Raw genomic sequence first — 17340 nt, 5'->3', positions numbered from 1 at the left:
GGTGATTATAAGGAACTTGGACTTTATCCCTAGGTCATTTGGAGCTCTGAGGTAATGAAGCAGTGACAAGATTAGATTTGCATTTGAAAAAAGCCACTGACAGGAAGATGAATTATTTGACCCATAGTAGGAAGATCCAGTTGAGACTCTTAGCAATAGCTGCAAGTGAAGATGATGAGGGCCTGAACTAAGGGGAGTATCAGAGGAGTATGGAAAAGAAGAGTCAGAAGTAAGAGATGTTGAAGAAATAGAATCTTAGCTCTTAGTAGTTGCTTGGGTATGGGGCAGCAGTAGTCTAGGATGTTTTCCAAAGGTCTACGTTGAGATGGGAATACAGGAGGAAGGGTCAGATTGGGCAGGAATGCAGGTTAGTTCAGTTTTCAACATGTTGTAGAATATATTAAGTACAGGGATAGTCAGTGGGCACTTGGATATAGAGGTCTTAGGGCTGTGGGACATGTGGAGGACTGATGCAGTGGTCAGTCTCCATCATCCTAAGAAGATGGGGCAGAGCAGGTAGACCTGAGATAACATTTTGGGAAGAAAATCCACAAGATTTGCTGATGGATTAGTTTGGTGATAGTGGTGAGGGAAAGTCATACAGCTAAACGAGGAGTATGTTGAGGAAAGTTTACATTTTGAAATGCTTCCACTAAAAAAGAATAAAAAAATCTGAGATAAGATTGCAACTGCAGAGGTTAGAAAAACCAAGCTGAGCTAAGCCAAAGAAGGCCAGTGCTGAAAAATAATTTTTTTTAAATGTAGAAAGTACTGAAAAAGAAAAGAAATTATCTAGATATAATCTATAAACCCAAATACTGCTTTTTTTGAAAACACAAATACAATATAGCTCTGGTAAGACTGATTAAAAGGAGAGAGAAGACAAACACATCACAACATTTGTAATGAAAAAGAACAGGACTACAAGTAAAAATTGAACAAATCACCAGATAATACTGGCTTCCCTGGTGGCTCAGACAGAACAGAATCTGTCTGCATTGCAGGAGAGTCGGGTTCAATCCCTGGATCAGAAAGATCCACTGGAGAAGGGAATGGCTACCCACTCCAGTATTCTTGCCTGGAGAATCCCATGAACATAGGAGCCTGGCAGGCTGCAGTCCATGGGGTCGTAAAGAATCAGACATGACTGAGTGACTAATATTTTCACAAGTAAAAATTGGACAAATCACAAGATAATACTGTGCCAGAAATGTTAAAAACCAATATAATGTGCAGTTTCCTAGAATAATATGTCTTATCAAAATTACTAGAAATAGAAGATACAGATTTTTTAAAAAATATTTATTTATTTTTGGCTGTGCTGGGTCTCTGTTGCTGCGAGCGGGCTTTCTCTAAATGCAGTGAGCAGAGGCTACTCTAGTTTTGGTGTGAGGGCTTCTTGTTCAGAACAGGGGCTCTAGGGTGTGAGGGCTTCAGCAGTTGCAGCACATGGGTTCAAATAGTTGTGGCACATGGGTTTTGTTGTCCCAAGGCATGTGGAATCTTCCCAGACCAGGGATCGAACCTGCGTCCCCTTCATTGGCAGGCAGATTCCAACCACTGGACCACCAGCGAAGTCCAACTTATTTTTAAAGCAGGAATAAGTAGTTAAGACAGCCCGTCAAAATACAAAACTAAAAAAAACTTCAGTCCAGATTTTTTTGGTCAAGGTCTATCAAACTTTGGGGCTTCCCTTGTGGCTCAGCTGGTAAAGAATCCACCTGCAAGACGGGAGACCTGGGTTCGATCCCTGGGTTGGGAAGATCCCCTGGGGAAGGGAAAAGCTCCCCACTCCAGTATTCTGGCTAAAGAATAGGGCTGTATAATCCATGGGGTTGCAAAGAGTTGGACACGACTGAGTGATTTTCACTTTATCAAGCTTCCCAGAGAAAGAAGCAAATATTTATGTTTTTCTAGAAAATAGATGAGTGAACACAGTTAATCCTATGATATTAGAATGACCTAACCATACTAGTCAGGGAGTATATATAGCCAAGGAGAGAATGATTTTGGCTTATAATTTTTTTTTATCTCACTTGTGAATAGATGTGGAAATTCAGAGTAAAATTTAGCAAACATAAGTCAGCAATATAGTTTTAAAAGATCATTATTATATTAAATTTATTCAAGGAACACAAATTGTTGTGAAAAAAAATCAGTGAGCATAGTTCATGTTAACAGATTAAAGGAGTAAAATTGTTCAGAGGTTGCAGATAAAGCATTCATTAAAATGTAACAGTTATAATGAAATTCTCTTTGCAAACATGAAATAGAGGGTGCTTCCTTAACCTGATGAGGAATTTCTTTCAGAAGTCTTTAACATATACCACATTTATTAGTGAAGTGTTAGAAGCATTTCCTTTAAAGTCAGGAATGAGGCAAGGATTCCTATTATTGCCTTTCTGTTCATTTCACTGAAGGTTCTAGTCAAAGTAGTAAGAGAAAGAAAAAAGATGAAACAAGGGTTGGAAAGAAACACTGTTACTGCTTGTGGAGTTACTGTCAAGAGAAGCTACAGTCTAATTTGAATTTGAAAGATTGTAGCAAAGTGTCTGGAATTGAGATCAATGTACAAAAGTCTATTGCTGTTATATAAACTAATAACAATGGAAAACATCATTTTTAGAAGATACTGTCAATGGTAGCTGCATAAATTATCTTTGAATCAATCCAACAAGATGATTAAGAGAAAATTAAAAAAAACAACAACAAAAAACTGTTGAAAAAGAAAGTGGACCCAAATAGACGTTTACTGCTAGAGGATATGAGGTTTCTTTAGAAAATGATGAAAATGTTTGAAAATTGATTATGGTGATGGTTTTCCAATCTGTGAATTGAATTGTATACTTTAAATGAGTGGATTACATGGTGTGCGAATTTTATCTTAATAAAGCCCTTAAAAAAATTAAGAACCTGTCATAGGGCCAAAAATGCTGTAAACCATATTTAAGGAAAACCCACAGACTTGGAGTAGTTATATATAATGTTTAGAAAAAATTTGAAAAAAGGTCCAGTGTTTAAAATATCCAAAAACAAAAAACCTTTGAATGTTAATAAGACATAGACAAACATCCTACTGGTGAATGGCCAAAGATTCAGGCAGTTCACCTAGGAAGAATCTATATGGCTGATAAAGAAGTAAAAAGATACTCTTCTTTTCAGGGAGATGTAATTTAAAATAATGGTGAGATACGGTTTCACGTAGAATATCAAATATTGGCATGAATGTTGGAAAATGGAGCAAGTGCTTTCCTTGCAGGTGGGGGGCTGGGGAGAGGAGTATAAACTGGGACGACTTCCTCAGAGTCTGACAGTCAGTCAGGTTGCAGATGGGCCTACCTCTTGGTGTTAGAACCACTCTTGTGCCTGCTGTGGCGTCCTCTGTGAGTGACACAGTGGGAAGAACCCGAGATAACTCACCTGTGATACAGCTGCATCGTGTACAGCAGCCAAACCCAGTGGACTGGGTCAACAGATTGTGTCTCAAAAACAGAAGGTTGAGTCAAAGCCTTGTGAAAACACACAGGTACACAGCCTGGCTTGTTGCAAGTGGTTGCTCTTTGTTCTTAGGTGCTGTTGATGCGTCTTTTTCTCTCTCAACTTTAAAAGCTGGCACATATTTTAAAAATAGATTTTAGTATTGTAGCCTGATCATACATACAAGAACTTATTATGTGCCTCTGCTGTTCTCGGGACCAGGAGCCGGGCTGTAGCAGTGAACAAGATGGGCAGGGTCTCTGCTCTCATGGAGTCACGAAAGATGGATGATAAGACTGTAAACAAGTAGAAATTTAACTGAACAGTGAGAAAGGAATTGAGGCAGGGTTCTGGGAGATCGGGGGTGGAGGGTAGTCACGGAGGGGCTCTCTGAGGAGCTGACTACTGAGCAGAGACCTGCTTTTGAAGAAGAGCAAGTATGTGGAAGTTTAAGGGGGGAAGGACTCTAGGCAGAGGTAAAAGCCTTCAGGTAGGATATGTTCAAAAATTCCAAGGACAAAATAGGAATAAGTTTAGCAAAAGGAGTGCAAACCTGTGCTTTGAAAACTGCAAAATACTGAAATAAATGAAAGAGAATATAAATCAGTGCAGAGGCACCCCAGGTTCGTGGACTGGAAGACAAATATTGGTAAAGCGGCGGCACTCCCCAGACTGATGTGCAGGTTCAGGACCATCCGTCTCTAAGTCTCAGCCGACTTCCCTGTAGAAATTGAGAGCTGCTCCTGAGAAAGATGAGTGTGGCCAGCGCCCAGTGAATGGGGGAGGGAATGTTGGTGGAGATGGAGGTACTGCGGCTGGCGGGGCTTCTGGATCATGACACCCTGTGGGCCTTGACAGGAAGGCTCAGCTTTAAGCAGGAGAGTGATAAAATTCAGTATTTGTTGAGTGCCTGCTCTCTGCCAGGTGCTGGAACGGGCAGGAGCGTGGTGGTGAACAGGATGGAACGTTGAATAAGTAGAATTCCGCTCTTCAGTGGTAGGAAATGAGAGCACCCTCAGCTTATTTTTGTACATGTTGGCATGTATTTGTGTCGTATCAGTGACCTACTTACCTGATTTCTTAAGTAACGTGGAGGTAGCAAATGTTCCTTAAAGAATAATTAAGAAAATTCCAACCAAAAGAATGTCTGTCTTTCAAAATCCTACCATTTGGAAATAATGACAGTTAATATTTAGTGTTTGGTTTTTTTCCCCCTTCTAGTCTTTGAATGGATTTATGATCAAACAGTTCTCAAGTTCAATAACGCGTGACCTCCTCACCCACCAACCCCATTAAAGAAACAAGTGAGTCATAGGTTTTCTTTCGGCGAGTCTGTCAGTGATTCTGATGAATTCCTTTCAGGTGGAGCTGATCAGAATAATGTTCAACATCAACCCCCTGGAGAACCTGAAGCTGTACATCAGCAGCCGGCCCCCCTTGGTGGTGTTTATGATCAGTGTCAGCGCCATGGCAATAGCTTTCCTGACCTTGGGCTATTTCTTCAAAATCAAGGAGATCAAGTCACCAGAAATGGCAGAGGTACAGTAAATTCTCAGTTCTCCTCTCAGACAGGCTAGGCCTTTGTAGGGTGGGGAAACACCTTTTGGCTCTCCACATGCCTTTCTTTGGTTTGTGACTTATTTATCCCAGTGAGAAGGAGTCATATTTATTGAGAATTTTTGGTCTTCCGTCTTGCAGTGACTCACTTTGGTAGGAAATAACCTAGTCAGATAGTTACTGATTTAAATAATGCTACCAGCTTTAGTGAGACTTTCAGCAATGAAGCATGTATTTTAGAAAGTGTATTTGTACAATGTGTCAAGGAGTTTGAGAACTTTTTGCTATTCACGTTAAATTAGCTAATTGCAATTTTAAAAAACCATAAGCATTTATTTTAAAACCATATATTGTCATGGAGTTTTATACTATACTAAAAGCCTTTTAATTGGGAAGAAAGAATTATAAAATATTAGAAAGCAGGATTTTATTTCCAAATACATTTCTCTTATCAAGGAAAACTTTAGTTATCTACAAACTTGCCTTACAGATTCATTTTTTGGTCAGTTTAAATTAATTATTTGGGCATTGCTCTTTAATTGCTAATCTAGGTATATAGTAGTTTTTGAACAGTCATAATACAGATTTTATGTTTTTGGAAATTCTCTAGGGGTCCAACGGTTGACTCAGTGATTTGACTGCCAAGGGCCTGGGTTCAGTCTTTGGTCGGAGAGCTAAGATCCCACAAGCCATGCAGCACAGAGCTCCCCTCCCCACCCCCAAAAGCATGTTCTTGCATATCAGAAAACAATAGTTAATAATGTTTAATAGAGGTGAATGACAGTATACCTGTTAGTAAGTTTACATTATGCTGAACCACTGATATGGTGAATTTCCTGGTGGATAAGTTCCCTTTGGGACAACTTAGTTTCCATTCTAGTAGCTTCTGTGAGTGCCCCCTGAACTTTTCCTTCTTGGGTGTGTTCCTGGGTGGGGATGGGGGCGGGGGCGGGATTGGGTTCCTGTCACAGTGTGTGCGGCTCGTGATGGAGCAGAGCTCCGCTCAGTGGCATGGGGATGGCGCTCACTCCTGTGCTCTGCGCCATTCTGGATTATAGATGATCTTGGCAAGAGGAACCACCTTCTCTGACACACAGCAACAAGCTTGAGCTACTTCTCCCACTAAACGCTACCAAAGAGTTTCTTACCAGGAGACGTACTGGCTGGCTTAAATCTCCCTTTTCTGACCCTGCCTGAGTCTTTAGGGCTGAAAATGAACATTCTAGTCATAACCAAAGTTCTGCAGCATCCTGGCATTGCTCTCCCTCCAAGCTCAAGTCCATGTTGAATGCTCAGCCGGGGCCAGAGGTTAAGATGTAGCCTGGATAATTAGCCCTTGATAAGCAGAATGGAGCCCGACCTTGGCCTTGGCCAACTGTTCAAAATGGACTCAAGCTCTGCAGGAAAGCAGAGCTGCAGGATGCTGCAGAACTTTATGATTTAATTTAGGGATTTTATTTTCAAATGAAGAGCCTGGGTATATAGGAAAGTTTGGGACTGTGAATCAGAAAACTTAATTCTGATTCTGCTGCTCTCACCTCAGCTGGAGTTGGAGAGTCCCCACTTTGCTCTGGGTCTCAGTTTGCTCATGTCTGGAATATGAAGGGGCGAGACTAGAATGTTCATTCTCAGCTCTAATGTTCTTGAATGGTCTGCTGAGTTTTCAGGTGTAGGGAGAATGTAATTTGAAATCGCTGGTTGCCCTCTTACTGAATGTCCAGTACTGATAAACTGGGCTGTAAAGGTGGACCTGCCCGCTCGGGAATTACCTGAATGGCATTTGTAATTAACGTTAGAGCTAGTGGATGTGTCGTTTGGCTTGTCTTCACATGTGGCAGCTTTCTGTAGAGAATGTTACTTGGGAGGAAGGAGTTGTGTGCAACAGCCTAGGTTGATTTGTTGTTGCCATTCTAGCCTGAGTTCATCTTTGAGTTTCTGCTCAAATGAAAAAACACCCTGGTGGATAATTTATTATGTTGGTATCCGTTTTAAAACTATTTATAGTTTAAACCATCAGTACAGATATAAAGAGAAGCATGAGAACATGTTTTCTCCTCCCTTTTGAAATTGTTTCTGTCCTAAAGCGGCACCCAGGGTCCATGACGAGGGGGAGAAAGTATTAACATCAGGGTGAGTATTTACTGCAGTTTCATGTTCTCAATAGAGAGAGCTCGGTGTAGAAAAGTGACCTTTTAAGAAAATATTTTAAGGCAGCCTTAATTTTTAAAAAATAGCTAATGGTACCCAGAGGGGTGGGGGGTGTGAGAGGGAGGTTTAGGAAGGAGGAGACATATGTATACTGAGGACTCATTCACACTTTTGTATGGCAGAAACCACAACATGGCAAAGCAATTAGCCTCCGATTAAAAATGAAATGATAAAAATAGCTCATTGTAACTGCTAAATGAGTTTAGATTAATACTTTGAATGTTTTACTACTTTTGTTCAAGCCGTCTTTTCTTTTTTTTTTTTTAAATATATTTATTTATTTGGTTGCGCTGAGTCCTAGTTGAGGCATGTGGGATCTAGTTCCCTGACCAGGGATCGAACCTGGGCCCCCTGCATTGGGAGCCCAGAGTTTTAGCCACTGGACTACCAGCGAAGTCCTAAGCCGTCTTTTCAAATTTGATTCTGAGGCTAGATGATTTTCTGTAAGTATAATATCCTTTTTTCTCTTCACATATTTTCCTGAGTTGTTTGAACTCAGTGTATTTAATAGTCATGCCAATGAAGAGTTCATACTTTAGATTTTGAGTGTGAGAGTGTTTGGAATTCCACAGTTCTGCCCGCGCAGGAAGCTGCAGGCTGTACTCTCAGCGTCATTCTGAAGCACTGACTCGGAGGCACAGTTACGCTGCTGCGTGACGCCACACGGCGGGCTGTGACGGTGCCACTGTGCCGGCGGCGCTCTCAGACGTCTCACCCTTGCTTCTCTTCCGTTTTACCAAAGGACTGGAATACTTTTCTCCTGCGGTTTAATGACTTGGACTTGTGTGTCTCAGAGAATGAAACGTTAAAACATCTCACAAACGACACCGCAGCTCCGGAAAGCACAGTGACCAGCGGCCAGGCCAGGACGTCCACGCAGTCCCCACAGCCCCTGGAGGATGCGGGCCCAGTGAACATCTCAGTAGCCATCACCCTCACCCTGGACCCACTCAAACCCTTCGGCGGGTACTCGCGCAACGTCACCCATCTGTACTCCACCATCCTCGGGCATCAGATCGGACTCTCGGGTACGTTGAGTGGCAGCCAGCTCCCCCAGGCTCTCTCTGGCCACAGCTGTTACCACACAGAGTATGAGAGTGTCCGGTGTCCCTCCTCAGACGGTTGCTTAGTCTTTGTGCGTGTCTTCCCTTTTGTCGAGTTTGAACCAACAAAGTCAGGGAGGAAGCCTTTCTACTACATCTTCACTTACTCAAGTGCTTGGTATGCAGTAGGTGCTCAATGAAGGCTTATAAGTGGGAGACTGGGAAGAAACTATAAGGCCTATTTATGGTCTTAACATTTTTAAATACACATTTTTTATTTGTATTTTTAAAGTTTTATTGAAGTATCGTTGGTTTACAGTGTCGTGTTAATTTCTGCTGTACAGCAAGGTGACTCAGTTACACACACACACTTCATCATCTCCTTTTCCATTACGGTTGTCCCAGTACTGAATGTGGTTTCCTGTTCTGTGCAGTAGGACCTGGTTGTCTATCAGTTCTATCCAGTAGTCTGGAGGGGAGGGGAGGGTTGGGAGTTGGGGATTAGCAGAGGCAAGCACAGGTCTGTTCTCTGTATCTGTGAGTCTGTTAAACACAGATTGCTTAAATTCTGTTTCATCATGTTGGAGTTTTCAGTACATACTACAGATATTGCTGTTAGTCTTAAGTTTTTTTGGAATGCACTGGGCTAAATGATAGGAATTAGAAAAAGCCCAAGATCTGGTCTCCTGTCTGCAATTTTGGGATATGAAAGAGACAAGCATAACGTAAGTTAATATTCATCAAGCACTTAAGAGTAGTTCCTGGCAGACAGGGAATGCTGTATAAATGCTTGTTAAATAATATTAAACACCTGTGGGACATTGAGCGCTGCCCTTGGACTAGTACTAAACCCGTGACAGACTGTAGGTGACTCAGGAGAAGGTTGAAGAAGTAGTGGAAGCTGGAATAATCAGGAGGGGCTTTGTGTCAGAGACTTGGGCCTCAGAAGAATCATCTTTGGTTACCAAGAACCTTTTAAAGTCCTTAAAGGGAGTGCCTGGCAGCCCCCTACTGGCTGCTCCTGGTGAGAGGCATTCCCGTGTAAGGCGGTAAGGGCAACGGCTGGGTTTTCCACATAGTGGGTGGACCTTTTTCTTTTGCTGTGATGTTTGATACCTTGGTGTTCATTTGTACTTTTTCCCTCACCTGTCCCATGACCTTTCTTGAGTCTGACCTGCTGATCCTCAGTCTGCTCATATGTGAAAGGGTTACAGTAACACTTCTTTGGTCTTGTTCATGGGATAGTGGTCCACTAAGTGAAGTAATACACATGCTGTGCCAATGGGGAAGACTCATGCAGCCCCAGCCTTCCCACCCAGGCATGGCCAGGCCCTGGTGTGGCCTCTCCAGGCGGTGGCTGAAAGCGGCCTGGCTGTGTTTGCCACATCATGCGTCTGCCCGGTGAGCAGGCCTCAGAGTCTGGCTCGGAACAACCACTGTTATTCCCGAAACCCCGCAAAGGCAGGGGTCCCACCTCCTTGGGTTGATGGGATTCCTGGGTGGGTTTGATTTCAGGATTCAGTCAAATCCCAGAGAATCATAAATGTATGATTTCTTGCCTTATTTACCAAAACACTGATTTCTCTTTCCAGGCAGGGAAGCACAGGAGGAGATAAACATTACCTTCACCCTGCCCACATCCTGGAGCTCGGACGACTGTGCCCTTCACGGGCATTGTGAGCAGGTGGTGTTCACAGCCTGCATGACCCTCACAGCTCACCCCGGCGTGTTCCCCGTCACCGTGTAAGTGCTCCCTGACCCCCACGGATGTATGTGAGGAGCTGTTTACCGTGAACTTGACTGGGATGCTTTAGCAGCAGATTCTCAGGACAGCTGGCGTCACGTTACCTTGTAGAATTGTCCTCGCTGGGACTTGTCTCTAGGATTATTTCCGTTTAATTTGCTTTTCTGAGGTAGAACTCGCATATAAATACCAGAGGGCTAGTGTTTCAGTCAGGTTGTAAAGGCATCTGGTTGTTGGCAGGTTTTAGACTCCCTTTCCTGTTGGTAGAAGAAGCCACAGGAAGGATGCGTAAGAGCTGATCCTATGACCAGAATGACCCGTAATGACGGCTTCTGAACAGTTTTTTGTTCATTTCTATTATCCAGGAAGAGTTATATTTTAAATTGATAGTATACATTGAACCTTATTTTCCATGAAATAGTTCCTGTTGCTGAAACTTCTGCTTCTTTTTTTTTTTTTTTGAGCACCTGTCAGTGTTAACTGCTTTGCCTTTAAGGCTGTTCTTGCCTCTGCTTTCTCTGTAAAGGAGGTAATGATCTATAAGTACATGAAATACACAAGGCGGAGCCTATTTAAGGATCTTAGGGTGAGTCCTTTTAAAATAATTATCCTGGGATTAATCTGTTTTAGATGTTTGGAGGTCTGTAGGCCAAATTCAGCATTATTTGCTGTTGGTTGTAACAGCTGATGGAGAAGTTTGTGTGGAAATGCCAGTGGTGACTGCAAGTTTAGCTTATGTGAGAAAATGGGCTTACAGGGAGCAACTCCTTTCTGGTGAGAGGACCTAGGATTGAATTCCGAAAGCAAAAATCTTAACACCCAAACTCTCAAATGTCGGTGCCTAGTTCTTATTCTGTCATGTTTATTAATTAAAAAAAAAAAAATCACTGAACTAAAAACATAATAGGCCGTATCTCAAGAAAATACAGCTGTCTCCGATTTCTCCTTCCCCACAAGAGGCCCTGCTCAGCGCCGTGTCTCGCCCCCTTCTCCTGCAGACAGCCGCCGCACTGCGTTCCCGACACCTACAGCAACGCCACGCTCTGGTATAAGATCTTCACCACGGCCAGGGATGCCAACACAAAATACGCTCAAGACTACAACCCTTTCTGGTGTTACAAGGGGGCCATTGGAAAAGTCTACCATGCTTTAAACCCCAAGCTTACAGTTATTGTTCCAGACGTAAGTGAGAGGAAGCCTGTGTGCCTGTGTGTGTCCAGCAGCTGTTAGAGCAGACCCCGCTTACCTCCTTCCTTGGGTTAGCTTAGCTCCTGCCATTCTCGACCTCCAGCCGGGTGGGGAGGCCAGCCTGGGGGAGGCTGGAGACTTGCTGAAACGCGCCACCCCTTTGGGTAAGGAGATTGCTTCTGTTCTTCGTTTTCCACTTTGTCCAGCAGCAGTTGTATATCGATTGCGGCTGTGTGCCTAACTCAGAGGGGCTGCCGGGGAGGCTGGTCCGTCTTCCCCCTGCACACGCCCCTCGCTGAAGTGTCTGTGGCTAGTGGCGGTAGGAGCAGTGCACGGTGTGGGATCCAGGGAGGCCGATGTAAACAGGAGAGGACTCTGGCTGGAGACTGATGCCTGGGTGGGCTTTGACTTTACAAAGAGAAGACGGGGGAGGCCCTGTCCTCTGAGCTAGTGGGTGATTTGCCGGTTTTGTTTGCTCCTCAGACTGGAGCCCACCTTTAAAAGACTGCACTGAATTTTTGTAAATGTTCTTCTCTTGTGTCAGCACATGCCAGGTGATTTCTTTTCTTTTTGCCTCGTCCCTCTCTTTCCTTATGTCTCACTTTTATCAAGTTGTGGGCGTTGGAACACCAGGGCCTGCAGGAGCGAGCAGTGGAGCTGAGACTGTGCGGTGGGCAGGGGCCAGGTTCCCCAAGGCCCTTTGGGCCTCACTGAGGCATTTAGATCTCGGAGGAGGAGGCCAGCACTGCCTGCATTGGGGCTGTAGGAAATTTGTAAAGCAGTGTGTCAGGAAGACTGGTCTACCCCCCTGATACATGAAATGGGATGGAGCCTGAGGAGGCCTGGAGCTGTGAGAAGGAACAGGAGTGGAGGCCTGGCTGGGATCTCAACAGCTGGCTGGGCCTGGTGGCAGTTGCCTGTGGCGCTCAAAGGCGTGAGTCATGGCTGGCGTTTGCAGCCAGGGGCTCGTCGACGTGGGGAAAGGCCGCAGCCTCTCTGGGGAGGAGTAGCAAGGGGTTAGGAACACAGACTTTGGGGGGCCAGCTGTGCAGCTTGAGGGCTGTGAGAAGAAGACAGAAAGGGAAGGGCAGGGGTTAAAGGCTCCGGGAGGGGGCAGGTTTGAGCAGAGTACCGGTTTAGGAAGGGAGGGTGTGGGTGGTGTCTGGAACACCACGAGCTCCGGCTTTCCTCATTGAGAAGACAGGAGAACCTTCTGTTCCCATGTGAGAAGGAACGCTGAGGCAAGCCTAGAGGTTGTGTCCCCTGATGGCAGGCAGCCAGCCTTAAAATCTCAGTGACTCAGTGTGGATGTCTCTGCTGGTTCTCTTTGTTTAGGATGACCGCTCGTTAATAAACTTGCACCTCATGCACACCAGTTACTTCCTCTTTGTGATGGTGATCACGATGTTTTGCTACGCGGTTATCAAAGGCAGACCCAGCAAACTGCGTCAGAGCAATCCTGAATTCTGTCCCGAGAAGGTGAGTGGTGGGTGGGGTCTGGCCCAGGACTGCTCTGGAGGTCTCTGGGTACCAAAGTCCCAGTTAGTCCTATTTCCACTTACTGTGGGTGATTCCTTTTCTCCAGGGAAATTAGTTCCTGTCTATCAGCAGCCATTGCCCCTCAGCCTATGATATGGTGTTGCATTTTCAACCATATACCCAAGTCTTTGGTAAACCGTTCTCACATCCCCACTGGAGGGACTTTCCTGGGGAAGTCCCAACTGCTGCTGGACTCTGTCCTTCCAGCGTCCTGGTCAGGGAACTAAGATGCCACATGCTACACCGTGTGGCCAAAAAACAAAACAAGCGAAATGAAAATTAGATCATTAACAAATTACGTATTGGGGACTCCCTGGTAGTCCAGTGGCTCAGACTGCACTCCCAGTGCAGGGGGTCTGGGTTCGATCCCTGATCAGGGAACTAGATCCCAAATGCTGCCATTGAGCCCTGGTCCAGCCAAATAAAATATTTTTTTAAAAAATGACTTTAAAAATTCTGTATTTAAAAAAAAGTTCCCCACTGGAGAACAGCTAACCCTGAGGGCTGCCTCCGTTCCACTGAGGTCTGTGTGCTGGTCACTTCCCAGAGCGCTGAAACTTGGCCCCATCTCAGCTCAGCGCTTCATGAGATCAGCTGATTTCTATTCATTACCTCCTAGATGAGCTTGATCTTTTTAGCGTTTAATCGTTCCCCTGCCTGGCAGATGCATGCGTGTGGCTCCCTGGGTTCGGGGCTGGGCCCAGGCCCCCAGTAGGAGAGCTGGTGGGGCTGAGTTACCTGCTCGTCACTGCGTGACCGGTTGGCCGTCTTGCTCTCTCCTAGGTGGCTCTGGCAGACGCCTAATCCCACAGCTGCCGTTTTCCCAGAGAGACTGAAAGAACCATAATCATCGCCTGCTGAAGCCAGCCTGGGCCTGGACACTCTGTGAATACATTATCTTGCAATGTTGGGTTATTCCAGCCAAAGACATTTCAAGTGCCTGTAACTGATTTGTATATATTTATAAAAGTCCATTCAGAAATTGGTCCAGTGATGCACGTGCTTCGCACTGGGTGCCGCCAGAGCCCTTCAGCCTCACCCGCGGACTCGGCGGGATGGCCCACGCGGCGCTGGAGAGGATTCGTGACCTCGCTGCCGGAGCAGGCCGTGCTGTCTTTCCCGGGGGCCCGAGGCGTGTCACTGCTGTGGGGGAGGTTTGCTTTGGTTCTTGTTCAGCCCGATCTGTACAGAATGTTCAAAACAGTCTGCACCTTTGATATGATACTGCATTTCCAAAGCCACCCCAATCCAGTTTGTGGATTTTATGTGTCTGTGGCTTAATAATTATAGTAACAACAATAATACCTTTTTCTCTGTTTTGCTTGCAAGGAAACATACCTAAGTTTTTTTTTTTTATCCCCCTCTTTTTCCCTTTGAAGAGAAAATAGTCACATTTTACTACTACTCTAGTTAGAGATTTGTGCTTTTATCTTGAGTAAAAAGTTAAATACTTAAAAGTCACTTACTTGGTAAAGATCAAAGTTTCATTTTCCACGTGGACAGCGAGGAGCCTGGTCTTGTTTGAGTTGAGCTGGCTCAGAGCGCTCCACTGTCCTTTTTCTTCTCTGTTGTCCCTTACCTCCGGTATAAAAGGTGAAACAGCTTCCTCACTCCAAAGGGCTTCAAAAATGAAGTACAAATGGCTCTAGAGTGAAAACAAGCCGTTCTCTTTTCTGCAGTGCAGATGACAGTAAGGAGAGGGAGGGCGCTGGTTCGGTCTAACAGTCATGAAAGGGCTTCTTGTTTTCTTTGAGGAGGGAGTGGATTTTTCTTTCCCTGGTGTTTTATGGGGAGGTGTTTCATTTTTATGCAGTTAACATACTTGGAAGGAAATGGCAACTTATAGATACAACATTAAGAAAACGTTGGCTGTGAAATCTGAGGGAAAATGATTCTGATTTGCCATTTATCAGGAAAACCAAAAGCATTTTTTTTTCTTATAACATTCTGATAATCTACTTCTTTTATCCCTTTTTCCTTCCAAGCCATCTTCATTTTAAAATGGTTGTGCATCTTTTCTAGCCCTTTATCACTTGTGTTATTACCATTTTTCTTCACAGCTTTTTGCCTTACTGACTCACAGTCATTAATGATTTCTGAGAGTTCTCCCAAGCAGTGATAGAGCAAAAGGGCAGTTAAGTCTTGGGCGTGACTGCCAGCACTTCTTTCCCTTAACTCCAGGTCTGTAGTCAGTTCTAAATTAGAACCAGCCCTGCAGTCTGAAATATATTGGCCTAGAACATTTTATCCCAAGTTTTTTTTTTTTTTTAAATCCCAGGCATTTTTGAATGGAAAACATTTGTGGGCTTTTACTGAAGGTTATTAAAATAATCATCATAGTAACTTGATATGTTAGTACTTTTTTTTCCCTTTTAGTACATTTCAAGCACAATAATCAGACTTGTCTATCCGTTTTTTTTTAAATGATATGAGTTGCTTACCTGATGCATAAGCTAATCAGTTAATTTAGTTTTCTCTTTAGAGACTTTGAGACTTACAAGATGAGATTGAGAAAAAGCCATTTGCTTGGCCTTTAGAAACATCAGTATCATTAAGACCAACAGATTTTAGATGAAGCTGCTACTGAATTAATCAAATCCCAAGGAAGTAGAGTTACAGAAATAGATTATTAACTGGCAGAGTAATATAAAAGGAAGACAGGTGAAAAAAGTCAGTTTCACTGGTTTGTTGGGTCCAGCTTGTTGCTAATATTAATGACCCTTGTGTTAATTACAGGGACTGGCTGGCATCTGCTGGCAGGGGAGGAGAGACTCTGTTAGGCACAAGGAAAGGAAGTGCCAAAAACGCCTGGACAGTATGACTTGTCACAAGGCCAGGACACAAACACACTTTAAACCCAGCATTCTCCCCTCGCAGGTGATCTCAGATCTTACGGAAACCCAGTCAGGTGTACAAAGGAAGGCTGGGGATGCCAGCGGTGCTGGGTCCGCCGACCCTCAGCAAGTCCAGAGGACCCGTTACTACCCGGGCACTGACAGACAAGGCCCTGTCCTCCGCTGTCCCTCACTGGGAGGGCGGGGGACCTCAGGATGAGAAGAGGGTCGTAGACAGGGCCTGTCTCCCCTCCAGGGGCGACCCCGTGCAGAAGCACTGGCCCGTCCTCAGGCATCTTGGACCGGAGTCCAACAAAAGGTCAGCAACTTACTATTAAAACAGTTGTTTCAGATCATATTGATCTCTTTCCCTTTTCCTTTTGTCCTTCCACTGTATGACTTGAATCAGTTTTGATTCTATTTGTAAGTTTTTCTCGTCGTTAGGAACCTGCCACTTCTGTTGCGTTCTCTCGGGCAGTGTAGGGGTTCAGCCTCCTGGTTTTTCACCCTCCTGCAGGCACTGTGGGGCTCTGAGGGCCAGCGGGTCCGTGTCACTCACCTTGCTGCATGATGGTCGGTAGCCGATCTGTTCCGGCATTCACTCCCAGGTTAATTTTCTGTGTTGAAACTGTGCACATGTGCTTTCCAGAATAAAATGTCTGAATTTACTTGCTGTGTCTCCATTTCCTCCTATCTGCTGGGTGTTTTCTAAGGGAAGAACATACACGATAAGTCAGTAGGGATGTTTTGCAAGCTGTTCTTAAGTGTCAGCTGTCGTCAGGATGAGGGGCGGGCACTGTTTCCTCCCAAGCACCCAGGTCTTCTCCCCCAGAGTACAGAACCTTAGTGTGCTGGACCACGAGTGCTCGCAGTCCTGCCCAACTCCTGCCCGGGAGGAGCGGTAGGAGCGTTTGAACGGGGACGGGATTTATAGACACTGTCTCAGTCCCACGCGCTCTCCGTGTGCTCTCGCCCAAGGTACCGGAGCCAGCCCCGACTCCCCAGTACAGAGCTACCACACAGGCCAGCCCTGCTTTGTCAAAGGCATCCTCTGCAGTTACCTGTAGCTATTTGTGAAGGGCAGTGTGTTCACCGACGTGAATTCGTCCCCTTTCCCGGTAGGCTGGGGCTCTGTGGGTCTGCCCTTCCTCAGTCCCCGATGGTGCCAGGCAGGGAGGGGTCGGCCTCCGGGTGCCCAGTTGGGAGCGGGCTGCCTCAGTGGGCGCTCGTGTCTGCCCCTCCGCCCGGCCCTGCCCTCTCTAGCTGGCGGAGCACAACTCACCGTGCTTTGCGTGGTGCTTTGCTGCTGCCTCGGGCTGGGAGGCTCGGGTGTGGCATCTCCTCTCCATCACGGTGAAGAAGCCCTTGGAAAATAAGGGCTTGCATCTTCCTTCTCCCATCATCTGTAAAACCTGACATAGACCCAGTCCACAAGTCCATTAGCCATGGTGCTTTATAAGCATCTCCTTGTCCTGGTGAGTCTCAGACACACAGAACCGTCTCTGCAGATTTCGGGAGAAGCAGAGTGAATGCACAGACCCAAGGTGCATTGCGGAGTCCAGTCCAGCTTGTGAGCTTATTTCCGGTCTTGAACAAACCTCTGCCCATCTGTTTTTCCCTCTGAAGGCCCCACACTCATAGCACACCAGGTGTTGCTGGTGGGGGAACAGCAGCAATCTGACCATTGCAAGAACAGACGGCAAGTTGACAGTGCCTTGTCCAAGGGGAAGGAGATTAGGTTTTGCTTTTC

The 17340-nt window shown here is 45.3% G+C and overlaps 1 protein-coding gene across 3 annotated transcripts in view; it reads left to right on the top strand.

Moving 5' to 3' along the window:
* TMEM248 (transmembrane protein 248) overlaps nt 1–16258 on the top strand; it is a 42280-nt gene extending 26022 nt beyond the window's left edge. For all 3 annotated transcript variants that reach the window (XM_005889878.3, XM_070362948.1, XM_070362947.1), the window contains 6 exons: nt 4840–5016; nt 7985–8270; nt 9878–10028; nt 11028–11211; nt 12553–12696; nt 13540–16258. In XM_005889878.3, coding sequence (XP_005889940.1) covers nt 4858–5016; nt 7985–8270; nt 9878–10028; nt 11028–11211; nt 12553–12696; nt 13540–13560 — 945 coding nt within the window. In that variant the 5' untranslated portion in view covers nt 4840–4857 and the 3' untranslated portion in view covers nt 13561–16258. The remainder of the gene's footprint in view (nt 1–4839; nt 5017–7984; nt 8271–9877; nt 10029–11027; nt 11212–12552; nt 12697–13539) is intronic.
* Nucleotides 16259–17340: the final 1082 nt, after the last annotated feature.

This window comes from Bos mutus, chromosome 25 (genome assembly GCF_027580195.1).
Source record: "Bos mutus isolate GX-2022 chromosome 25, NWIPB_WYAK_1.1, whole genome shotgun sequence".
Taxonomy (NCBI): Eukaryota; Metazoa; Chordata; class Mammalia; order Artiodactyla; family Bovidae; genus Bos; species Bos mutus.
The sequence above is the reverse complement of the archived record's forward strand: the minus strand, read 5'-3'. Positions and strand labels throughout refer to the sequence as shown.